This window comes from Gopherus flavomarginatus, chromosome 2 (assembly GCF_025201925.1).
Source record: "Gopherus flavomarginatus isolate rGopFla2 chromosome 2, rGopFla2.mat.asm, whole genome shotgun sequence".
NCBI classification, from domain to species: Eukaryota; Metazoa; Chordata; order Testudines; family Testudinidae; genus Gopherus; species Gopherus flavomarginatus.
The window spans coordinates 49,996,419-50,022,774 of NC_066618.1; the positions used below are offsets into that span (position 1 = coordinate 49,996,419).

General features: G+C 41.3%; 3 protein-coding genes across 13 annotated transcripts in view; 2 read left to right on the forward strand and 1 right to left on the reverse strand.

The window, feature by feature from the left end:
* The window catches only part of PPP1R9A (protein phosphatase 1 regulatory subunit 9A), a 237,510-nt gene extending 226,821 nt beyond the window's left edge, over window positions 1-10,689 (forward strand). For 6 of the 9 annotated variants that reach the window (XM_050941685.1, XM_050941687.1, XM_050941684.1 and 3 more), the window contains 3 exons: window positions 874-897; window positions 2,054-2,236; window positions 3,785-10,689. In XM_050941685.1, coding sequence (XP_050797642.1) covers window positions 874-897; window positions 2,054-2,236; window positions 3,785-3,997 — 420 coding nt within the window. In that variant the 3' untranslated portion in view covers window positions 3,998-10,689. The remainder of the gene's footprint in view (window positions 1-873; window positions 898-2,053; window positions 2,237-3,784) is intronic. The other 3 variants (XM_050941688.1, XM_050941693.1, XM_050941692.1) reach the window with 1 other exon arrangement.
* The window catches only part of CASD1 (CAS1 domain containing 1), a 509,685-nt gene that overhangs the window by 445,405 nt on the left and 37,924 nt on the right, over window positions 1-26,356 (forward strand). The window lies entirely within an intron of this gene.
* Window positions 15,287-26,356, reverse strand: part of LOC127045558 (serum paraoxonase/arylesterase 2-like) — a 152,700-nt gene continuing 141,630 nt past the window's right edge. For both annotated transcript variants that reach the window (XM_050941742.1, XM_050941741.1), the window contains 4 exons: window positions 24,728-24,928; window positions 23,624-23,705; window positions 21,312-21,440; window positions 15,287-18,372 (listed from right to left, as the gene is read on the reverse strand). In XM_050941742.1, coding sequence (XP_050797699.1) covers window positions 18,214-18,372; window positions 21,312-21,440; window positions 23,624-23,705; window positions 24,728-24,928 — 571 coding nt within the window. In that variant the 3' untranslated portion in view covers window positions 15,287-18,213. The remainder of the gene's footprint in view (window positions 18,373-21,311; window positions 21,441-23,623; window positions 23,706-24,727; window positions 24,929-26,356) is intronic.

Genomic DNA, 26,356 nt, shown 5'->3' on the forward strand with positions numbered 1-26,356 from the left:
CTACTGGGCAGTGGTCATGTGAGAATTGTCTGTACTAATGAGAATAGCAAACTGTAAAGATCTGTTCATTTAGGCTCATTCATTCTACATGATCTTTCTGTTTTGACAGTATATTTCACTAAAACCTACATTATTAAATATTTTTGCTTTCTTATTATTTCACATAATTCTTATTGTGCTATGTCTCTTAGTGTAGATAATACTCTGTATCTGGTACGCCAAATGATAAGTTTTTAAGCCCTGTCTCTGCAATATCTAATATAAACAGGCCTATAAAAATAAAATAAAATAATGGCCTCTCTGTCCTCTGCTGCATACTAAATAGCAGTTTCTGAATCAGTCAGTGTGTCCACTGAGTGCTGCAGAGGACACGTACCCAGCCCTTGTTGTAGGGGATGCTGCTTGGATGAGTCTTTAGCCATTCACTGCTGACTGCTACAGATCTGGGGTTATTAGTGGCACTGCCAGGAACCTCTTCCACAGACCTCCCTGCTGGAGACGACATAACACTTGTGAGGCAAAAGAATGATAAGCAAGGGGGGAGGAGAAACACACATTCTTATTCCACTTCACACCCCAGAAATTGAAGGTCTTTGCTGCTTCCATTGTAGTCATTGGCAAAGCTCCCATTGACCAGTGGTGCAGGATCAGGACAGGCCCTAACTACGAAATTGTGTGCTTTGTAGTTAAGCTTTTAGCATAACCTTTCTGAGTTTGGAAATAGTTTTAAAAGCGCTCTGTTTTTCAATAACCAGATGTGTTTGCAAATCGCGGTGCTGCCCTTGCCTGAATTTTCTTGCACGCTTTTACATGTTCTGTATTTTGTTTCTATAATGCTTTTCTTTCCCATTTCTTTGTTGCTCCCTCACTCAGAGCCTGGATATGATTGATGATGAGGTGAGATACTAGTGAGCTCTTTGTGGTGGACTGTGTGACCGTGGCGTGGCAATTTGTCATCTCATTTGCAGATTTGCATTTTTGATCTTATTCTGTTGTGTGGCAAGTCTCCCTCTTAAAGCACAAACACAAGCCCACAGGTGTCATCCTTCCTGCTGCAGTTTTTGGGCTTATAGCAAATTACATTCCTTGTGGTTTATTGAGGTGTTTTGTGGGGGCTGCATTTCAGAACAAGTACACTGGACTGAATCCTCCGCTGTGCTGAGCTCATGCTTGGTGCAGAGTAGGCAAAAGCTTAGGCTTTAGGGTTTATGCCATCTTTCCCCATCCCTGATCCAGGGCCTGCTAGGGGCTGAAACAGCCCCCAGTGCAATTTAAACCAGCCTAAAGACTGTTCTAAATTCGCCAACTGCAGTAGTCCCATAGCAACTGCTTCACTGATCAAGGATTGATCAGAGCATCATGTGTTCCAGCTCAATACCAGCATACCCCACATGCGGCACAGGGGGGAGGAGCTATGCCAGCTTCACATCACCCAGGAATCCCCAGCTGTCTCCTTTAGTATAGCTTTCCTGCTGTTTCCTTCACACAGCACAGAGCAGCCAAATCAGGGGCCAAGGATATGGCTTAGTGTCTGTTGTATACAGTGACTGTGTCTTCTTATAGTCTTCCATAGACAATAACTTTGGCTATTTATTATCATCACCTTGAATTTTGGAGTGGTTTTTTTAAGGAATTTTTTGAATTTCATATTTTAAACTTTCCAAACATACTGTAATGCTCCTTTAAGGTAGACCACAACATTCCAGTATATCCTTAAAAACATTCTGTCCAAAGACATGTTAAAAGATTAAAACCTGGAGAAGGGATGGGAATCTTCCCATTGTGAGTTGTGCTGCCTAGCCCTAGCCAGTCATTGTCTGTGACTTCCTCTTTCTTGTGCCTGCATACAGAAAACTAAAATTACCAAGCTATTTCTGTTGCACTATGTGATATCTGGGTAGATACCGTTGTAATACATTGGTGTATAACTACTGAAGTGTTGTAATGAAGATAGTACAAATACCTCTACTGTAGAGTTGCAAGTATGTGCAGCAATATGCCATTGCTAGTCAGTTTTGCCCTTTTAATTATATGCATCATATTTTTGTCACAGATCCTTGATGATGGACAGTCTCCTAAACACAGTCAGTGTCAGAATCGTGCTATCCAGGAATGGAGCATACAGCAAGTTTCCCAGTGGTTAATGAGCCTCAACTTTGAACAGTATGTTTCTGAATTCACCGCCCAAAACATTAATGGAGAGCATCTCCTTCAGCTGGATGGGAGTAAGCTTAAGGTAATGGACTATCTTGGGGACAAACTTTGAACGTTGTGTATTGTCACTGGAGATATTCTTAGAGAAAAAGAGAATTCCTTCGGAGTACAGAAAAGGACTGTGTATGGAATGAAGACAGACTATAATAATAGACATGGCACAGAGGGCCAGAGTGTTACTAGAATCATTTAAACCCATTTCTTAAAGAAATTGAGGCCCATTTGCTTTGCAAAAAATGTGAGTGTACAGTTTACCCACATTTGCATGCACAGATCAGATAACTGCATACATAAGTGGTATTTGAATGCACAGATTTCTCATCCAACTCCATTTTGTAAAAACGTGAGCTATGTAGGATGTTAAATATCAGCACGGAAGTAGAGGTAAAATATCTGTAGGCTTGGGAGAATTCAAACTTTTGTTATAATTTCAGCAAATAATACCTGTTTATTGTTAAGCATTTTTTCCAGTTTGCATTGATTTCAATTTTCACAGTTGCAAGAAATTACGGGCGGGTGGGTGGGTCAGAGTAATTATTTAATGAGAGTGTATATACTGAGATTCAAGAAGTTAAAACACAAATTGTTAACAGCACATTTAAGGATATTTACTTTGTATATTTTGAAATCAACCTCCGATAAGTTCTCAAGCAGCATTTTTCTCACTTTTGTCTATCTGTTAATTTCTGTTGTTACCAATGGAAATATTTTCCCCCAGTTTGTGTGTGTGTGGTGAAATCAGCATTTACTGACATTTACCAATTGAAAAAAATCAAATCCTTCCAAGCCTAAATATTGGACTGCTGGTGAAGAGAGTGTCTTGTGCAGCTTTACTTTTCTTCATCAGTCCATTTATATGCTTCATTGTCAGTCTCTTTCTACCACACATTTGTCTTCATATGTATCAGGGAAGGGGTTGACCATGGATAGTATATTAGAACTAGATACACAGTTTAAAAGTTTTGATATACAAAGTGTGCATTAATTCGTTGCAATGAAATCATGAGCATATTGCTGATAAAATAAATAAAATCAGTTGTTATAGGGGCTCAGCATATGTGAAATTCAGGCCCTAAGTGTCTCAGCTGGGCACACAAAATTTACCAACTATTTGAAAATTTGGGTTTTAACCTTTCTGTATCTCCAAGATTTTTTATGGGGGAGAGAATGGTGTTGTGACAAAAGCAAAGGCTGGGACTTAGGAAATATGGTGTCTGTTCCTAGCTCTGCCACACACTTCTCCGACTCTGGGCAAATCACTTTACCTCTGTGTACCTGTGTTTCTCAGTTGATCAGAATCTTTAATATTCTATAAAGTGTTTTGATTTCCTTACGTGGAAGGCAACATACAAGAGAAGGGCAAAGTATTATTATTTTCAGTGCACTAACTTGATGTCATGAACTCCTGTTTCCTACCTGACTTTAACTCAAGTTTTCACTGTCTTCAGTTTAGTTGAGTTTGTTCAGTTTTCACTGTCTTCTGGTTTGAGTTATTTATTTAATTTACATAATTTGGCCATAAACGAAACCGTATGGGATTCTTTAATTCTCTTTCTTTCTTTAATATTAGACCCTTGGTATGACATCTTCCCAGGACAGAGCAATCATTAAAAAAAAGCTAAAGGAAATGAAAGTGTCCATCGAGAGAGCTCGAAAAGCTCAAGAAAAAATGGAAAAGCAAAGGGAAAAGCTTAGGAAGAAAGAACAGCAGCGGCTTCAAAGAAAGTCAAAGAAACTAGACAAGTCTTCATCAGATGCAACAGAGGGCGCTAATGAGCAATGATGAGCCAGAACTACTATTATGTTAGTTAATGTGGAGATGCTTCAGGCAAAGAAACTCAAGTTGTCTACAGTACCCCTCCCATTTTCTTGTGGTCATTACACAGGAATATGTACACAAATATGATGCTATAAATAGAACAAATAGGGAAGTTTATATTGTTTAGCTACATTTTCCTGCAGTTACAATACATGCTCTTATTTTTGATCTGCTGAACAATCCAAAACCATTATTTTATTTTATTTGTTGTTGTTATTTGCAAGCCAGGTGTCCTATTTTGGAGAAACATTGAGGGGTTTTCCTTTCAAACTGCTATTTTGTATTGGGCTGGTTGTTTTTGGTCACATTGGTAACCAGTGTGACAAAGAGGGATGTGGTCCATTGCATCACAACCACATTTTGAACAGGATCCCTAGTGGTAGATTGCAATGATCAGTGGGGATTTTTGAATTTGGGAAACTGGAGTTGTTCCCACATCTGTTACCATTGACTCATCTTTCTAACTGGAATCTCAACTCTTTTACACGATTCTGATATTTAGTTCTATCTGCTAGAACAGGCTACAGCTCGCATCAGTACCTTGAAATGCCGCTGTTTTGCAAACTCAGTTGTTCAGTGACTTGTAATTATATGCTGGAGATAAGGACAGGAGAGTCATTATCCTTTCTGGGCAAAAGAGGGGAGGTTGACATTCTTGTGAACTGTACAGTGATTTAATACGAGAAGGAGGCAAAGCTGCTTTACAAGGGGTTCTGAGTGTAACATTTATTCTCCCAATATCTGAGCAAGGCTGACTTTCTAACCCTGGCAAAACAGATAGATCTTTAGAGTACACTGGTCATTGTGCTCATGGGGTGTACAGATAAACTTTCCTGTAACACGCTATAAGCTTCCTTTATAAACAGATTCTGAAAAAAAAACTGGGTGTTTGGAGGGGGTTGTATTTTTAAGGAAAATACCACATCTTCAGATTCCGTCTCCACTGAGTGCTGGGGGCAGCGAGCTTTGTGCTCTGACCTGCAGAGCTGTGATCTAATCACAACTGTTGTCTGCTGAAATGATCTCCAGATCCGAGCCTGCTAAAGGCTTTCAGTTTTCAATGAAGTGCAATTTAAAAAAAAAAAAAAGAAGAAAGAAAGAAAGAAAATGCTGTTCAAAGAAAAACAAGATTCACTAATATTAAGGCCAACTAATATTGGCTGCAATATGGAAGAAGACTACTAAATGCAAAGCTGTCATGCACTACCTGTTTTAAATAGAGTGTCCTGAGGACATGCCCCACTAAAAATTCAGCCTTGAGGCATACTTTGCAGAATGTTTGGAATGCTTAAAATTGGCTGTTGCGCTACGTACTTCAGAGATTTCTCGTATATAGATATGTCTCTTAATGAAGCAAACAGTATAGTCTGGCACTGTGTGGTATTACAGTCTCTTAGCAGCCTCTGTTTAAATTTTCATTATTTCACCAAATGAATTGGAGGACAATGAACAAGCTTGCATAATGGGAAGATGAAGATATTACATTATTGCTTTATAGTCAATGCTTACTGTGTAGTAGCATTTATAGGTTATAGCAACATCCATTCCCTTCAATGCATTCCATAGGTATTGACATAAGTACTAATCTCTGTAGTCCGTCATGCCAGGCGTTAACTCTTGTTTTGTTAGTTATTGATGCAAAATGAAAAACTTGGAGTTTCAGCAGACTGAAAGTTAACTGCACATGCTGAATGATTTTTAAAGGGATTTTTTTCCCCATCATATATTTTGACATTTACCTTTTTTTTTTTTAGCTCTTCTGAAGCTCAGACTTCTGGAATGTCTTAACTGGGATGCTATGCTCATGTTAGCTAACATTTGTCAAAATTTCATTTTAATGGTAATAGTATTTTTACCTGTAGAAAGCTCTGTAAATAGATACAATTTAGTTCATTCCGTACAAATAATCTGACAAATCTACTTAAGTAATGGCTTCCTTTTTGTTTCCAAATCTATTTTCTACATGTTTCTAGTATATATTTCATTGATCTATAGACATAAAGTAATGAAACTGCTGTGAAGGAGACTCTATTAAAACAGCACTGATATTTCTGGTAGGTCTTGGTGTTTCCTAATGCTGCCAGAGAGAAAAAGAGGAGAAATATAATTGTGGGGAGAAATCATCTCTTCAGTTGAATCTTTCTATCTCCTTTCTAGGAGACAAATAATACTACAGTGTCATGGCGACCTGGTGAAACTAATGCTCAGTTATTTTAGGAGCTTATGAAGTTATATTTAGGTAAGAGAAAGTTATCTGGAAGAAACTGGAAATGTACTATTTTAAATACAATGTTGATTAATGCATTAGATGATGATTTTCTCCTTAAGTTATGTTTACATGATGGTAATGTTTTAAGTGGTTGTGCATAATAGACTGTGGGCATGTTCCTATTTATGTTCTTTGTTTTCTTAAAAGCCCAAGGCAGACTACAGTGTGTGTTATGCATTGATTTTTCATTCTTGCTCTTTAGAGCAGCGTCTAGTTAACCTCGTTGTAAATCAGGTTCTGATTCTGCAGATAGCTAATTTGATTTATGTGCTAGTAATAATTGTTTTTACTGTTTTATAGAAACTTTAGAGCTAAATGGTGAATTTAAACTTTTTGTAATTATTTGAGTTTAAAATCTAACTTTAAAAAATAGATTTAATCAGTTAAAAATAAAAGTATAAAATGCAAAGTCACTAATGAAAACAAAGTGGACCAAGCAGTGTCTGAGTTCTGCTCTGCCTTCTATGATAAGGTATATTTTAAGATTCCTTTTTATTAACGATAGTCATTGATGTATGACACACACACAGTCATGTCACAGTCACAGTGGTTTGTGACCAATACAGTTTGAGTGGTTTCGACAAAACCATAAAAAGTTTGTCACAATTTTTCTTTCCCGTATTGAGACATGATATGCATTTGCCCATTATATAGCTAATTAAAAACTCAGAATGCCTTTAACCGCTTCACTGTAAGCGTCCCCTAAGAACAATGCTAGTTTGGAATAGTGTGTTACCACTATCGTAAGAAGGAAGAGAATGGACAAATGTCCTGTACTGAATGAATAGATGAATCTTCTGCTCCCAGCCTAGCTGGCAGGGTATCTTACACAAATGTGACTCTAATAAGCTACTTCTGTGGCTTCCTGATCCCTGGACAGCCAGTCACCAGTCCCAGTGAGGAATTTAGAGCAGTCTCAGGTATTCTGTAAGGTGTGCTAGCTTCCTAGGGGCTATTCTGCAGCCTGGTGTCCCTGGAGCACATCTACACTCTGGCCATATTCTTTCTAATCCAGCCATACAGCCTATGCCAGCTGTACCCCAGTTAGTTATTCTCCTGTGCTGGTGCACTCACAGCTAACTGGTTAGGTAACGTTCACCCTGTTTTGTATGTGGTAACTGAGTTCTGGATCTGCTAGTGCCAATAGGTTAGGCAGCCCTAGTTTATGTACGTATGCACATCTTCTAGCTGTGAAAAGACTGTGAAAGAGTGAATGAAGGAGGCAGAGAGTGGGATTTTTAAGATGTAGGAAATAGAAGATGCAAAGGTGCTCTCATAATTTTAGCCCCAGAAAAGCCAGTGTCTGCACTGAAATCCAGCAGTAGCATTGAAACCGTTCTGGAGCAAAAGGCCATGGTTTGTTCTGTACAAACTGCCAAATATGTATGGGTCTCATTCCCCATTGCCTAGTACCTTGTGGAGCCATTTGCATCTGGGCAAGTGAGTGCTAAAGCTGTCATTCTGATTAGGTGGTGTTGGACTCCCACTGTGTACCAGTGTAAATGATTACACCAAGTGCAAAGCAATGAGGAGCTCAGCCCATTTAATGTTGCATAATGCAGATTAGTATTATCCCCCGGTTTCTGCATTTCATCTGCCTGCCTTAGCAGAGCTAATGATGTTTATGTACATAAAGCCCATCACAATTAATGGAGTAAAACTAAATAATGAAGCAAAAAAGTAACAAAAGCTGTACAGAGCTGGGTTATGTTTATATATCAGCTTGGGTAGGTGCTTTTATGTCAGTAACCATTTATTGTGCCATGATGGAGCTGAGACAATGCTGCATTTCTAAGCAAGAGTGTTCACAGGATCTAGAGCAGCATTTCCCAGAAGCCACATCAGTCCTCAACTCCCATTGATGTTAGTGGGAATTCAGGATGTTTATCATCTGGCAACCTCAGGTCTCAGCACGTCCACTATGCGTACAAGCATCAGCTGCCATCCATGCAACTCATCAGCAATTGCTGTTTAGAGCACATACAGTTGAGACAGGCAACCAGAGGCAATGATGCCCCACCACAGAAGCTCATCTGCTGATGTGTTCCTTTTGAAATCAAAGAAGGCATAGGCAGCAGTATCATGTTGTGTATGTGGGGCTGGAATATACTGTTCTAGTCTAGTAGCCTGTGCTATGGAACTGAAAATCAGAAGGAAAGTTTTGTGTTTGCATAGCCGTATTTCTTTAAAAAGTATCTTAAAGAGCGATTTGTACAGGGTGCCAGATCTGAAATTTAAGGACCGTTTTCAAAAACAAGGTTTATGTGTCAATTCCTTAGCCGTGTTTTCAAATGGATAGAAAAATTTTGTGTCTGAGAGGGAGACAAGCAAAATGATGTTGTTTTGGGACCTAATCCTGTTCCCACTGGAGTTTTGTCATTGAGTTCAGTGGGGTCAGGATTGAGCCTTTTAATAGCACTTGCTTAGTCCTGTGCTGTACCTCAGCTAGAGAGCAGGCAAACTGGTTTATAGCTTTTGTTCTGTAAGCTTTCAAATCTCTGAAAATCCGTAATTTGGTCCAAAACGCTGAAAAATAGAAAGTTGGTTGAAAAAGACAGCACATATGTGAGCAACTTGGATGTCTTTAACAGTTCAAATGAAAGAGGCAGAGTTCACCGAGAATTTTTTTTATCAATGATTCAGAATAATGAAAGAAATTAGCATTTCTAGAAATGAAAATGATTAAGTGATGGGGCTTGTGGTTTGCTTTTTAACAAATACTTTTGCATTTCTGTGTGTACGTAAACATACACAAACTTACACACTGTATTGAAGAGATTAGTAACAGTTAATATGTAGGTAATTGTGAGTTTTCGGGCTACATGCACATAAGACACACATCAAGGGTTCTGATAACATCATAAGAGCAAAGCTCTAGCAGTTTGTACCAGTTGTATAATAACTCCGATGTGTTTTTAGCCTCACTCACAGTTTTCATGTTATGTTTTATATACTTGATGAATCACAAGATTTTAAACAAAAAAATGTATTAAAACCATATACAGACTGTTCCTCTGTACATTCCTCTGCATGTTGTCCTTGTATTCTTTTGGCAGGATAGAATTAGTATTACAAGAAGAAAAACTTTTTGTACATTTTGTAAACTTAGCTTAGATGTCTATTGGAGAGCTTTGAGCAGTTGATTATGGGGCAGGATTGTGATGTCAGAAGTGACTCATCCAGTCACCACACAATTAGCTATACATCAGGTGCATGTTGCACAGTCCTTTTCATCAAAGCTCTGTATATGTTTTATTGCATTTTCGCACATTTTAAAACTGTCCTATTTGAAAGCTGTGAGATCACAGTCATGAAACTGAGCCGTCAGATTCCCTCCTGGTCCTAAGACAGGCCTTCTTTCACTACCTGGCAGTGGGACTGGGACTTTTGTTATAGTCAGTAAATAATGACTAAAGGGACATGTATGTCTTGTTGGGAGGGTTTGCCTTTAGCTCTTTGTGCTGCTTGTTTCTTTCAGAAGTTGGGACTCTTTCTTAGGCACAAATCTAATTTATCCGGCTTAATCCTGTGCGGTGTTAAGGGCTTTCAGCACTGTTTGGCTTTGGAGGAAGGTGCTCAGCATTTTACAGGATCAGCCCCAAACTGAGCAAAAAAAGGGGCTAATCCTGCTATTGTTTTCAGTGTGAGTTTTGCCATTGACCACAGAGGGAGCAGACAGGGGTGTAAATGCGAGAAGACTCGCAATATTGATGGAGTGTCCAGAAGAAACAAGAATTACATGGCACGAAAGACAATAAGGAACAAATAAGCCTCCTCAAATGGAGATGACATAGTGCACAGTGAACCTCCCCAAAATATATTTGCTTTCCCTGATGCATTTACTGTTATAACTACTGCTTTTGTATTTTTCAGTGACGTTGCACTTATAAATCACTGGTAACTAACAGGTGTTAATACATATTGCTAAAAGACTGGGCAGCTAAAAAACAGAAATGCACTGTGTGCCACTGTAAAAACTGGCTTTTTATTATTTCTTTTTATCTTAGCAAGGGAGATGGTTGTGTTTCAGAATTTTTTTAAGGTCAAATGTGTATGAATTGCATGTAATCCTGGACTTTTCATTTGAACATCTTGGTGTCTAATCAACTGCATGGAAGAGACAGTAGTGCCCTGTCTGAGCTTGTTCTCTTGTGCTTGGTTAATATGTACTTCTCTGGATCGTTGAGTTTCCAAAAACAACATTCCTTTACATTTGGTTATTTGGAGGCATTCAAAGCAAAACATCATGGTGGCCCTTTGTTTTCTTACAGATTTAAAAAAAAAACCAATCATCTTTGATTAAAATTAATTCGTTAGTGTAAATACATTTCTTGCCAATGAGTATTATTGTTAGACAACGAATGCAATAAAAAGAGAACTACTGAAACTTGGTACAAGAATTTTTATTTAGTCTTCGCGCCTCTGTTATTCATTCCAGAATTAATAAACTGTTACTCAAATTGGACAACTACTGCCATGTGTTAGGGTCTGTCTATTGCAGAATAAGATGGGATGTGACTTTAAAGCACAATAGCTATTCCAAAGAAGATTAAGCTACAAAAAGGCACTCTTAGTGCAGAAGAAGTGTCCACATGGCAAGCTAGCTATTCTGGGCTAGTTCTCCTTGTAGGTGAACACTTAGTTGTGCTTTTGGTGGCTTTCACATAATTGTTCTTCCCTTCCTTTCCCAGCAAGTCTAAAGTTCATTTTAAACTCATTTGTTAGCCAGAAGATCAGGACAGATGGTGCAGGATTCACGTTGGATCTTATTACACTCCATGATTCTTATTGCTGCAGGTCCTAGTGAGTGCCCCTTCCAGGCCACCCACTTGGACGTCTGGGAAGGGAATCCAAGCCTCTGTGCTTTGGATGCCCCATAGGTGGCTTAAACATTTGGAGCCTTGGCAGGCTGCAACAATGGTTTCTCCCTTGGCTTCGCTGCAACATTTCCTGGGCCCTGAGGCTGTCTGTTACCCCTTAGAAATGGAGCTCCTAAGTCCACCTGGCTCAGTCTTCTCTTGGGAGTACTTAGGGATCATCGGTGTCCACAAAGGCAAGCAGGGTGTACATGATGGGAGCTCTCCCCACCTGCAAAGCCCCTTACCCAGCTTGTGTGACCTTGCTCTCTCCTGCCTGATGCTTCCTGATGGGCACCCCCGTTCCAATGAGTTCCCTTATTTAAACAACGCTTGGTCACCTACCTGCCTTTGTTAGTAAGGATGCAGCTGTTTTTTAACATACCAAGTTCTAAGTACTGTTAAGGTTCCTACTAAGTATTTTCCATTGTCCCTGTCGGGTGTGTACCAGCTACAGGACTGTTGACAAAGGTAGAACAACATACACACAGTTATTCATGACACAGTTGTTTTTCATAATACAACTTCACAAAATCAACCAGAAATCATAAATTGTAGAGACATTCTCAGTGCATCACAATTCTGTTTAAAAACCATACTCCCACGGCATTATATGGCTGATTTTTCTTAATGAAGTGTTGAAATGTAACACGTGCTGATATATGATCTTCCTAAGTGGACCTAGAAAATAAGCCACTAGCTAGCAGTTCAGTGCAACGTAAATCATTGAGGCTAACCATGGCAGAACTTTTTAAAGAGAGCTGTATCTCTTTTGGTAAGGCATGTACAGTATCATGTCAATTCACTCGTCACCAAACTGAAAATTGTAAAGACCATTTCTCAAACCACCTGATGGTGCTGTTCTGCTCAGCACAAATTTAATAACTGTATATAGCTGAAGTAACGGCCATCACTGCAGTGGAGTATCTAGACAGTATCTAGACCAAAATAGTCACCATTGAATCTCGATGGAAAAGGTTCTGAGTTCAGGCTCTAAGTTTCCCAATAGCTGGTGTCACCAAGTGTCATGTTTCAACAACATGGTCACCACCTGCAAGAGGGTGAAAGGATCATTTTAACCCTTTAAACAATAAGGTACTAATGGTGTACTTGTTTATTGGTAGATTGTATAACTCGTTCTTCCAACCTTGCCCCCGTCCCGCCACTCACACTCTCAACACGGTTGCATCTGTCCATCCTCCCTGCCACTCCCACTGCAAACTGGTTCTATGCAGGGTATGTCTACACTACGGGATTATTCCGATTTTACATAAACTGGTTTTGTAAACCAGATTGTATAAAGTCGAGTACAAGCGGCCACACTAAGCACATTAATTAGGCAGTATGCGTCCATGTATCGAGGCTATCGTCAATTTCTGGAGTGTTGCACTGTGGATAGCTATCCCGTAGCTATCCCATAGTTCCCGAAGTCTCCCCCGCCCACTGGAATTCTGGGTGGAGATCCCAATGCATGATGGTGCAAAAACAGTGTTGCAGGTGATTCTGGGTAAATGTTGTCACTCAATCCTTCCTCCGTGAAAGCAATGGCAGACAATCATTTCACGCCCTTTTTCCTTGGATTGCCCTGGCAGACGCCATAGCATGGCAACCTTTTTTGCCTTTTGTCACTGTCACCGTATGTGTACTGGATGCTGCTGACAGAGGCGGTACTGCAGTGCTACACAGCAGCACTCATTTGCCTTTGCAAGGTAGCAGAGATGGTTACCATCCCTATTGCACTGTCTGCCATTGTAAATTGACGATGAGATGACGGTTTTCAATCATTTTGTACTGTTTGCAATTGGGAATTGGTGATGACGGTTATCAAGCATTTTGTACCATCTGCTGCTGTCATGGCTGCTCCTGGCTGGCCTCGCTGAGGTCGGCCGGGGGCACATAGACAAAAATGGGAATGCCTCCCCGAGTAATTTCCTTCTTTATGTTTTGTCTAAAAATAGAGTCAGTCCTGCCTAGAATATGAGGCAAGTCTACTAGAGAGCCAGAGAGTACAGCCGCTCCGGGTCAGAGTCCCAGAGATCCCGCAGAAATGAGCTGCATGCCATTCTAGGGGGTGCCCCTGCAACAACCCCACCCGTTGCTTCCCTCCTCTCATACCCCTCCTGGGCTACCTTGGCAGTGTCCCCTCATTTGTTTGATGAAGTAATAAAGAATGCAGGAATAAGAAACACTGCCTTTTTAGCGAGATAAAATGAGGGGGAGGCAGCCTCCAGCTGCTGTGATAGTCCAGGCAGGACACTAAAGGATGGCAGGGGAGAGGAGCGCAGCCTCCCGCTGCTATGATAGTCCACGGAGTACAGAATCTTTTCTTTAGATGTGAAAGGGGGGCGGGAGCTGATGGAGCTCAGGCTCCAGCGGCTTTGATGAGGACGGTTATGCAGCATTTTGTACCGTTTGCCAGGAATGACAGGGAGTCATTCCCATTTTTACCCAGGCGCCCCCGGCCGACCTCACCAAGGCCAGCCAGGAGCACTCATGGGATGATGATGAGGATGGTTTTCCACCATTTTCAAATACTTTGTAATTTCGTCTTCTGTAACGGAGTTCAGATAGAACAGATTTGTCTCCCCTTACAGTGATCAGATCCAGTATCTCCCATATGGCCCATGCTGGAGCTCTTTTTGGATTTGGGACTGCATCGCCACCCTGCTGATCAACGCTCCACGCTGGGCAAACAGGAAATGAAATTCAAAAGTTTGCCGGGCTTTTCCTGTCTACCTGGCCAGTGCATCCAAGTTCAGATTGCTTTCTAGAGTGGTCACAATGGTGCACTGTGGGATACCGCCCGGAGGCCAATACTGTTGATTTGCGGCCACACTAACCCTAATCCAACATGGCAATACCAATTTCAGTGCTACTCCTCTCGTCGGGGAGGAGTACAGAAACCGGTTTAAAGAGCCCTTTACATTGATATAAAGGGCCTCATTGTGTGGACGGGTGCAGGGTTAAATCAGTTTAACGTTGCTAAATTCAGTTTAAATGTGTAGTGTAGACCAGGCCGCAGTTTACTCCATAGTCCAGCAATGACCTGCCTCCTATCTACTGTGTAGAAGATAGATGCCTCACAGAGTAGTTTTCATCAGTATTTCCTGCCGGTCCTGTTTGGTGAGTAGTACCTTATGCTATGTTGAAAAGTGTATGTTCCGCAATCTACCACTTGGACTGTAGGAGGGCTTTAAAAGAGGATCAAAGAAAGCCATCACTTGGAATTTCTGACCTCCATCTCCCAAGGGAGGAATTGTCATGTAGAAGAGTTTTACTGTCTACAAGCACAGGCTGGTCTGCTTCCTTTTCCATGTATTTTAGCAGCTGTATGTGAACTTGCAGCCGTAGCTTTACATAAGTTGTTTCATGTGCTCTAGTTGTTCTTTACAGCAAATGCATATGGGTAGAAGGCAAGTCAGAGGACTGTGTGCCCAGGCCACAGCCAAGTAGTGAAACTGGAAAAACGCCATGCAGAAAAAACAGACTTGAACCATCGGTAGGTCAGGCTTGAAATGTGTCTGAGTCATTTGGTCCTGTGACTAGAGATTTCTGCTAGAAATCACTTTATATGTAGAGTTGTGTTTAACGTCAGTTTTTTTGCTGCATAATTAAGCAAGGTTTAAAGGTCATTCTATACTAAATTTTTTGAGACAGCACTAACAGGGCCTATATTGAAGATAGTGCTGTGTCCAACAGCTAGTGATTAATGTAGAAAACTTAAGAGCTACAGGTAACCCTGTGCTCCTCACAGCAGGGCAAACTGTTAGTGACTGGGACCCTACAGGGTTCAGACAGACACGTGTCTTGTGCCTGTACAAAAGACAGACCGGATGAAATGGCCAGTGCAGCATAGGGCCCCAGTGCTAACAACACAAAGAGTTTTGTAAGCATAAGATAATGCGTTTGCCTGATTTTTGATGTGATGTGAGGTACTACTACATATTATATATATATATATATATATATATATATATATATATATATATATATAAAAAAAAATGCCTGTAGCTAGTCATTTAATTTTTCCCCATTCCATTGTTCATTTTAGTTCATGAGTGACAGCAGAACATTTATACCACAGCTATGGGCTCAATATAAAATCGTGAAGAAGAGAGACAGCGACAATTAAAACAAAAACCAGGATCAATACAGGCTTTATTTTTCCCAGAACCAAAAATTGGGATAATGGACAAAACGATTCCAAATAATTTTACATTTGAAGAAGGTTTAATCTAAAGGATAAGAGGTAAGATGGGTCACATTTTGTATAAGAATTCTGTGATGTAATATCTTTTCATAAAGATGAGAACATTCATGGTTTACCAGGTTTACAATCAAATAAATTTTTGACACTACATCAATTAATGAATCTGGAAAAGCACAGGGAGTAGTAAAGCTAAACGTTGTTTATAATGATCCACTGAGTATTATGATGCCACAATTTCAAATTAAAAAAAAAATCAGTATTTATATTGCTCATCAGAAACATAACATTTTGATCTTTACAATATCATGTCAGGTGATGTTTCTCCTTATCAAATTTTGTTTACACAGTAATTAACCACAAGACTAGAACATATTCCAGAACAAAGTATATTTGAAGACATATGACTTTCTATTAGTACTTCCCCCAAATAGGCCCAGTTTGTGCTTTGGAAAAAGTGGGGGAGGAGGAAGCTGTGCTTTCCCTACTTGTTCATATTAAACAAATGCTGCAGGGAGAGAAGCTGCTGGGGCAGCCAGTTTGCTCCCCCTAAAATAAAGGCAAATGAGCATACAGTGCGTTCTCTGGCATTCAGGGGTTAGGTTCATGCTGGTACTGATGCAGAGTTCCTCAGTTTGCACCAGATGCAAGGCACCTCCCCTCTGTTCCAGACCCAGGCTCTTCACCGCCATGAGTTAGCCCCCACATTGGCAGGCAATCACATGTGGCTTCTAGTTAGCTTCCAGTTCAGGTGGGGCAGCCCTAACCTGTGCTCTGGTCCCTATGAGCCCTGGGGCTGTTACAGCAGCGAGCAAGTAGCCAGGTCACAGGAATGCCTTGGCCATGTCTCCCCCCACCCCCACTAGAGTGGGGCTCATCAGTGGAGAGGGGGTGCAGGACTGATTCTGCACATGCTGGCATGACCCCTAGAGCAGCCAGTGAGAGCTATACAGTTGTTTTATTTTCCCCTTGAGCCAGACCTCACCAGGCCCTTCTCTGTTTCTGTAAAAACAACACATTCTCTATCCAACCACAGTTGCTGCTGCCAAGTTGCTGTGATTAGAAAGTAATCTAGTATTGCAGAGTCTTAGATCGCAAAGTCACAACAGCCTAGCCACCATGGTACAGGAAATTGACCATTTTATCACCTTGTAACTCACTGGTAGCAGCCACACCTGAGTTGCTCACTTAGTACAATGCGCTCTCCCCACTAGCAGCACTGACGCTAGAGCCCAGCGTGTTTGGAAAGGTGGCTCAGACAGCAAAGAGAGGATTTGGAGCGAGCAGAGTCTAACGGGAACATGGAGGCAGGGGTAGCAATAGGGAAGGGAACCAATAGCAGTTATCTCTGTTCCTAGGTTGATAATGCACGGGGCCTTTTTTAACCATGGGCTAGAATTCTACCTCTAAGGCTGACCTTTTGCTCTCGTGGTTTAGAATATTACTAGCTCCTTTGCCCAGCCTCATCTGCCATGGGTAGAATTATAACCTAGCTGACTAGAATTTTTCCCTTCTATTGCACATGGATTTTTTATATAAAGGATCATTAAAAATAACCCGTCAGAGCTCCTGGTAGTTGCTTCCCAGTGCAGTCAACAGAGTTTAAGCCACAGGAAGAGTACGACAGCCACAGCTTCAGGACAGGTTGCATCGAAACTTGCTCCCGTGGCAGTGTTCTACCCGATCCAGTACAGCATCCTCCCATTGCAGATCAGGGAGCTGGCACTGAAATGATGCTGCTTTCACATTTTCTATCATTCCTCATAACTGTTCTGTGCCCTTGGCATCTCTCCCCCCAATCTACAGCTGAAGAAAGGGTGTGAGAGTGATTAAGTAACCTCTCCCCAGCAACACAGCTCAGCCATGGCAGAAGTATGATTAGAATGCAGCTGTCCCTGATTCCAAGTCCTGAGTTCACTCTCCAAGACCATACCGCCTGTCTTCTTGCCAGAGAAACAGTGGCAGAATTCTTTCGTCTCGAGGGGGTGGAGTAGCATACTGGCTAGCAGACAAAGATCATATGAGCCTCACCAATACAATGATTACACAGTGTGGACTGTGCCATTCTAGCAAACGGCGGTAGAAACCTTTGCCGTGAGCGAGGCACTTTCACACAGCATGGAAATTAAACACATAGTGCACAAACTGCACTCTATGCTAAAGGCCTTCGCTGTGGTGCAGCTTTCACCACTGCTCCTCTGGCTGTATGGAGAGACTGCAGGCTCCAAGACACTGTTTGGTTAAGGAATTTCAGACCTCTTCAGAAAGAAGAGATTTTTGAACTCATTCTTTGAAGGATTATTTAAATCATGCACCTAATACTCTCGTATGCAGGCAAGAGTATGTCCGAGAACAGGTTCATGAGAAGGCAACCCATGTGTTTCAAATAATTTCTTACAGCCTAGGGAAAACTGATGGAGGGGGGAAAAGGAGCCCCTCCTCCCGAAGTACTTGGGTCACTGATCCAAACCACGAAATGACGTGTTTATTCAACAATGCCTCCATTATTTTACACAGTAGGCAGATCATCAACTCCCCAGCAGTCTGATCACAGTTGGTAACCCAAGAACCAACTAATTTTCAGCCATTTTCTTTTAATGTTGAATTTGTAATTTACATCCACACCTTATTATTGGCCTGGGATCTTCCACATTAATCCCCACACACTCACCCACATTTTTACCTTTAAATCCATTTCTGTTCACCACTGAATAGAACTGATGTTAGCTCCTTGAGGCGAGGAAGGCTAGGAATACATTTTCATAACTCTTATTGCAATGTAGCTTGGAATTATTAGCAATTTAGAAGAAACTGAACCCTCCCCTCAACAAAGTCTACCCAGAGTGAGCTATAATTCACAGTAAAGAGCTCTGTGGAACACTGTGCCTATGAGCAGTTTCCCAGAATACACTGCAGCAACTGAACATCCCTGAAGCACTGAGCCATTCTCAGCATACACCTGGGTCACTGTAGGTTTTGCAGAAAGAATGTTCTGGATCCGGATTACCTGAAGAGGGAAGCGTTACGTGCAGTCAATACAGAAGTTGTACTACTTTTAAAGAAGCTGATAAGAGTTCAGCAGAGACAAGACCTTTTAAAAAGTAAATTAATTTAAGCTAAATAGTTAAATTCATAGGTTAGATCATCATAATGGTCCCTTCTGGCCTTAAGATCTATACCCTCCCATAATACAGGTCATAGAATTTCACCAAATGTTTCCCGCATTAAGGCTACAACCGGAGCATACTATTCAGAAAGCTACCGTCTTAATTTAAAGTGACAGAGAATCCACCACATCCCAAGGTAAGTTGTTCCAACAGCTACTTACCCTCGCTATTAAAAATTTGCACATTATTTCTAGTCTGTATTTGTCTAGCTTCAGCTTTCAGCCATTAGATTGCTCAATACCTTCATCTGCTAGATTTAAAAAAAACCTAAATCAGAGGTCTTCTCCCTCTGTAGGTACTTTTAGACCGTGATCAAGTCACCTCTTAACCTTCTCTTTGTTAAGCTAAACAGATGGGACTTCTTTGGTTTCTCTTCAGACCTTGGATCATTCTTGGTGCGCTTTTCTGAACCCCTTCCAATTTGTCAACGTCCTTTTTGAAGTGTGGACACCAGAACGGACACAATGTTCCAATGATTGTCTAAGGTAGCAGAATACTTGAAGGAGAAAAGTTCCACTGCTATGAAATGTTAACAATTTCAGTGTCAACAGATCCCTGAGCATAGAGTTTCTTGATGATGGCAGCAAGAGTGCATACAAAAAAGCCACTCTTATTCACGCTGAGTAGCATCGTACTGTGCAAGTACTCCCATTGGTATTTTAACTGAATACTCTCAGTTAAATCACAGAAAAGCAAGGATTGCAGAAAGTAGCTCACTAAGGGCCATTATAAAATATAAAGAGTAAATGAGAAAGAACAAGGCTAAATTTGTCCTTATTCTATTCTCAGGCAATATTTCTTTTACAAATACAATTAAACTGAGCTAGCACCAAACATGTAATTCATCAACATTTAATTAGACTGCAGCTGCAGAGAAAGCAGCCTGGAATTGATTGAACTATCAGATGGAGATTTTTTCTGGTGGTCACTGAGGCATTTTAAAAGATGTTATCTGGCAAGGCTCACAATAGTCAAGTGCTTGGAGTTCATGCTCTTCCAGTAAATTTGGAGTCTAGCCACTAGTTAGGAGGGAAATGGAGTCTGAAAAGGTTGTTCACGGGTAATTCCTTTTAATATGAAATGCTAGCTAAGGGGTGGGATTTTCCAAAAGCACTGAAGTGACTTAGGAGCACTAGTCAGTCCATGGAACTTGAGCTCCCTACCTCAGTTTAGTCCTTTTGGAAATCCCACCTTACCCATCCATGTATCACCTTTTGCATGGCTATGAGCTGCTCTCTCTTGGCAGTTGCCATCTTGCAGGTCAAAAAGCAAAGCAGGCTGTGGCTTTTTCCAGACCCATCTGCTTTGCACTATTCCTGACCACAGCCCACACCTTCCCAGTCTTCTTCGCTGTACATACGTCCTGCCCTTCCATCACCCTGCCTGAAGAAGCATCTCCTGCCTCATGGTTCACTGAATCCAGGGTGAAGTCAGCTCAGGTTCAGGATCAAGGTCCAAGCAGCTGGAGGGATTGTTTCAGTCAGGGTGGCTGAGAGGTTGCAACTGTGCAGCATGTGGAACATAACTTGTTGGGAAAGTGGGAGTGTAGCCATGACAGTGCAGGGGCCTGGGGCAGATCAGACTTTCTGCTCTGTCCTGTAAGCTGCCATGCATCCAGTCAGTTTTACCACTATCTGATAGACACCAAGATGACACAGATTTAAAGAGGTCTCAATATGAAGTTCATAGTTTTTTAGCCAGTCAAGGCATGGCATGTTGCTTGTCTGTTCCTGGGAAGGCAGAGGTGAGGAGCGCAGCTTTGGCGAGTCTATACTCCAGAGGGAAAACCATCTCCACACGCTCTCTCAGGTGATCTCTGAAGTAGTGCCCACTCCACACAAGAACTATCTGAGCCCAATTATTCTCTGTGCTGCTCCAGTTAATGTCAGCATTGTGCCTCAGATATCAGTGCAGTTACTCAAGCCTCGGATCAGAGTAACACAGTGGTAAATTGGGTACTTCGGCTGGGATTTTCTAAGGGACCTAAATGAGTTACACCCATGACTCCCACTGAAAGTCAGTGGAAGCCAGTTGCTTAACTCCAGCTGAGATTTCCAAAGGGGCCTTTCTGCTTAACTTATTTCCTAATTCCGATGCATTTAGTTTTGCTCAGGAATGTTAACAAAAAATACTTGCATTCACATAACCTCAAAGCACTGGTTATTGTGGATTATGGCTAAAGATTCCATATGACAGAACTGAAATTTTTCTCCCCTTCAGCTCTGAACAATTAGCATTAATACAGATATTACATTACCTACATCCACCGTTCAGCGCCATTGTATGCTACATACATTAGCATCAACAGCTGATTTTTCTGACTTATAGCATTACTACCTTATATCATCAATAAAGATACAAGCACTATTCCATAGAAACCAGACTGAAGTATTCCTTTAAAGCTCCGCATTGTTCTTCTATTTTGTTTTAGAAGACTCACCAGTGTCTCATCTACACACAGATTTTGTACTAGTATACCTATTTTGGTTAGGAATATGGAGGGGGGGGAGTAAATTTGTTTGTTTTAATGCACATAATTATTCTAGTGGGGGCACAGTCATACCGGTATAAAAGTACCTTACACCAGAATAGTTTATTCTCCTTCCCATAATGGAATAATCTGTACCAGTATAAACACTTCCATACTTACATAACTGCATCCACACTCAGGGGAGAGAGGGTGCAGTTGCACCACTTTAGTTACATTTTTCTAGTTAAAGCAATACAGTTTTACAGTATAGACAAGGTCTAATCTTCCAATAGAATCTGTCAAACTAACCTCAGAACCAGGAAGATTCTCAGGATCATAGAAGAATAGCTTCATGCCATTGGGATGACATCCTCCCCAAACATCCCCAGTGTAAGGATCAACAAATAAGTTATCGACTAGTGTGTCCAATTCCAGCACCTATCAAACATGGGAGAACCCAACACAGTGACACACACGTCAAAGTCACTAACTTCATTTATAGCCTCTCTTTATTCATTTATCATCAGCATATTTCTCAAAAAGTTGGACTGAAACCCCCACAAGAGTTTCTCCTAACTACACCTTTTGTCAACATGCACCGTCTGTTGTACTGCCCAGATATGAGGGTGATGGGCACATTATAAATACTTACATACTTGCTTCAGCAACTCATTCCAGCTTCTAGAGCTGCAGGAAGGATCATATTATTAGCCCCAGTCACCTTCAAACCTTACATTTTTATATAGGTGTGCATGCTGCATTACAGGCATGAAAGTTCGCAGTGTCCCTCCCAGCTAGGACTGACAACCTGCATTAAAAAAGAAAAGGGGAGACTGACTCTTGGGGTCAGCAAGGAGAAGACTCAGATCACGTGGAAAGGAAAGCTGTCCTTGGGAAAGTTATCTGCTGGGATGCTATCAGCTGCCACACTGGATCATACCCATGGTTCATCTTGTCCAACATCTTGTCACCAACAGTGGCCAGGCACCTGATGCTTTAGTGTGAAACTCAAGTGTAAGAAGTCGAAATTGGGAAATCATGGAAAAACCTGCCCAGAGGGGTTTATATCCTTTCCAAAACCATTTTATTCATAAATAATCTTATCCAGTGTAACTGCAGATGTTCCCATTTCCATGTAACTTGTGCTGCTCCAGTGGCATAAAGCAGCCTTAAAGCTGGTGTAATCAGCCCCTTGAGAATTTCCCCAGCCTAGGGGAAAAGCCTATAGCAGCGGGTACTAAGTCATCAACTCAGCACCTGGTATAAGGAGTGTGAATAGAACATCTATACATTTGCTGATCCCCAGCTGCTGGAATGGCCCTGGAGGAGTGTTGACAGTCTTGATACAGGAGGGAGGGATAGCTCAGTGGTTTGAGTATTGGCCTGCTAAACCCAGGGTTGTGAGTTCAATCCTTGAGAAGGCCATCTGGGGAACTGGAGTAAAAATCTGGGGACTGTCCTACTTCAAGCAGGAGGGGGTTGGACTAGATGACCTCCTAAGGTCCTTTCCAACCTTAACATTCTATGATTTCAGAGCAGCCCTGAGGTTTCTCTGGATTTTGGCTGGGGACCAGGATGCAGCAGAACCAATTCCAGAATCTGGGGTCTCAGTAAGAAATCCCTGGAAAGGAAAGGAATTGAAAACATGGAAGAGTTAAAGGGTTAATCTTGCCTCAGCAGGGTGGACTAGATGATCTGTTGAGGTCCCTTCCAGCCCTATGTTTCTATGATCCTTTGTGTAGGTGTGAGGGAGGGAAAGAGACATGAGTGGCTGAAGAGACATTAAAAAGCTGGCATTAGAAATAGCTAGGTGAATTGGTCCCCAAATCAGAATATCTGAATTCCTATCTGGAATTGTCATTGTTAAATGCCTGCAGAGTGAATTATTTCATCATCTGGAATTTTACCCAAACTGTGTGTTAACCCCTGGATCCTATTATTAAATAGGGAACAGTAACCAATCTGGGGTGATTACAGAAATACTGACAACAGGAGCCCCTCAGCTAATATAGATGCGTGAAATGTGCTGCAGCCTGTTCTACAGGCCCACAGCAACCACAAGCCATTATTACCCTAGCATACCATATGTGTTGCCACCATCTCATAACACCAGCCTTGTATGCTATGGGCCCAATTATCTCTAGGCAGGAGAGAAGTAACTCTCATTGACATAAAAAGGAAGATTGCCAAATTCCAAGGCAGAAGAACTGGAATATTTATGTTCTGTAAATTGCCCTCTGTTTCCCAGTCAGATACTACTTGCTGCTCTGAAAGCTGCTTTCTGCTTGCAGGCTGCATTAATGAACACTAACTGCATCAACAGGTCGATAGCGCCCCAAAGGAGAACTTGATTGGTGCCAAACTCAAGGTTCATTTTAAGGTTGCTGGTATTAGGATGAAGTGAACAATAATAATTGCTCACATGAGATTCCACAGGAACACCTCTCCCCTCAGTACCACAAGAGCCAACCACAGCCCTCCAGCACTTTGGTTTGCATGTATATGAACACATTCTCTACTCATAATCAGGCTATGACTGAAAGAGATCTAGGCTCCCTAAAGGGCACACACTAAATTTCAAACACAGATTAGGCTCTTGTTCTAAGTAGCAAATCGCTTACCTTCAACTGAGTTAGATTCCAGTTAGCATGTTTTTCCATAACATGGACACGATGAGCCATCAGGTCAGCAATATAAACATACCTTCAATAGAAAGTGTCTATTAATAAGGTATCTACACAGAGATAAAAGTAAATTGATTCTTTATGTGCAAGCCTTGATTTTCAGATGCTTTAAACCAGGGATTGCCAATCTCTGGCACGTGGCCCATCAGTGAAATCCCCTGGCAGGCCGGGATGGTTTGTTTACCTGCAGCATCCGCAGGTTCGGCCAATTGCGGCTCCTGCTGGCGGCGGTTTGCCATTCCAGGCCAATGGGTGTTGCGGGAAGCGGTGTGGGCCCAGGGATGTACTGGTTACCACTTCCCGCAGCCCCCATTGGCCTGGAACGGCGAACCGCGGCCACTGGGAGCCGCGATCGTCTGAACCTGCAGACACAGCAGGTAAACAAACCATCCTGGCCCACCAGCGGCTTTCCCTGACAGGGCTGCGAGCTGATATTTTGAAATATTTATAAAAATTCCAAGCTCTCCATCACACACTGAACTCAAGATAAATGGCTGAAGTACTAATCGTGTTCCAAGGTGTTTTAATGTAACAACCAGGCCTCTGATCAATAGTGTCAAATACATATTTTGTAAAAATACCAGTCGCAAATTGTATAAATGGTTAACACTCTGAAACAGGCTCCCAGTACATGGTAGTCTGTACAAGTTAAATGAACAGTTGCCCTTATTACAAGTTTAGAAAGAATTTTATCCATTAATTCTTGCAAGCAATGCTAGCATTTAAAAATTGTAAGTATCAGTTTGAGTAAAAAGTAATTTTTGATATTATTGGCTAAATTACCCTCAATAGTTGAATTAAAAAAACAAAGGAACATACACTTTATCGTCTGTTATATAATCACTTCAGATTACTTATTACAACCATAATTTACAACGAGCACCCAATCAACTACCCAAATATACATCCACAAGTCAATTTAGATGTCTAACCACACAATCTGCACATGCAAATATTTGCATGTAAAAGTCAGGAATATTGTCTGAGTTTTTTTTCATCATTTGGTCCATCAAATGTATAAGGAGACCAAAAGAGACTTACTTTTTGTCTGGTGAAATGTTAATTCCATTGGCTGAGTAAAACCCAGAGGCTACCTCTTTAACTTCTGTTGGACTGTAGTAGACAACATTTGACCAGGGCAAGCCCAAGAACAACTCCAAGAACACCAAGATGGAGTTAAAGAAATAGTGGTCATTAGTTGCATAGAAATGATCAGGTCCCAGAGCCACAATATCATTCACTCTGAAATGAGAAGAGAGAGAGAACAAATACAAAGGTTTGAGAATTAGTGTTCTGAAAAGTTTTATGGGATTATATTTAAATTTGGCAAGGATTACGAGTTCTCTTTAAAGAAACATTGTGGATGATTGTTCTTGTATTGCTGGAAGATTTTCTGCATCCTGAAGTCTTTAAACCATGATTTGAGGATTTCAATGGCTCAGACACAGGTTTGATACAGGAGTGGGTGGGTGAGATTCTGTGGCCTGCATTGTGCAGGAGGTCAGACTAGATGATCGTAATGGGCCCTTGTGACCTTAAAGTCTATGATTTTATGGACTAGAGGAGACGATGAAAGAGATTTCTAAACCACAACAAGAAATTACGGTAAGTTTTCTGTCTGATAATGTAGGATTCTAAATAGAATATCTGGAGGCATGTTCATATAGTGAAAACTGGATTACAATAGAGAAGAGAGAGAGGTGCCATATGCACCTTTGAACAAACTTAAACAGGTATCTGAGGCAGTGGTAAACCAGATACCAGCTCAAGCCGAGGCTCCTAGGCCTCACTGAACACTGACAAATGCATAGGTAGAAACCAGTCTGGCTCACCTGTGTGTTAGCATTGTTAACCTAGTGTGACGTTATTGATATAATCTGGGACCATATAGAACATGGTTGCAACCACGGTCCTGTAGTGGCACCAAATCTTAAAGGGGGTCATATAAGGTGTCTAAGACCAGGTTACGGGTTGCTGGTTATGATTATGCTGTCTGTATGCACGTATCACTTTGTAGTTGAAGTTATGAATATTGGCTCTATACTGTCTGTACGTCAAACTTATGCTGTGCTTCTGGGAGACATCCCAGACAAGTTGGTGTTAGCTCTGCCTAGCCTGCTTGATGGCCCATTAAGGACCATCAGCTGTACAACTGACCCACTGAGAGAAGGCAGATAAGCCCTGTAACTCAGCAAAGTATGCAGGAACTTGCCCATGGGACTCCAAAATCCATTTTGCTGTAATTTTCCACAGTAAGAACAAAGAGGTTCTTACACCTGGAAAAGCCTATAAAAGGCTGATGCCTCATCTCCATCTTGTCTTCAATCCTTCTTCTTACTTCTGGAGGGACTTTGCTACAAACTGAACAAAGGACTGAATGACCCATCCCAGCTGTGGATGTACTCCAGAGACCTGATTTGAACCTGCAGTTATTCTGTCACTGCTACAAGCCTGAACCAAGAACTTTGCCATTACTGTATGTAATTGATTCCATTTAACCAATTCTAGCTCTCATCTATATCTTTTTCCTTTTATGAATAAACCTTTAGATTTTAGGATTGGCAACAGCGTGATTTGTGGGTAAGCTCTGATTTATATATTGACCTGGGTCTGGGGCTTGATTCTTTGGGATTGAGAAAACCTTTTTCCTTTATGGGGGTGTTGGTTTTC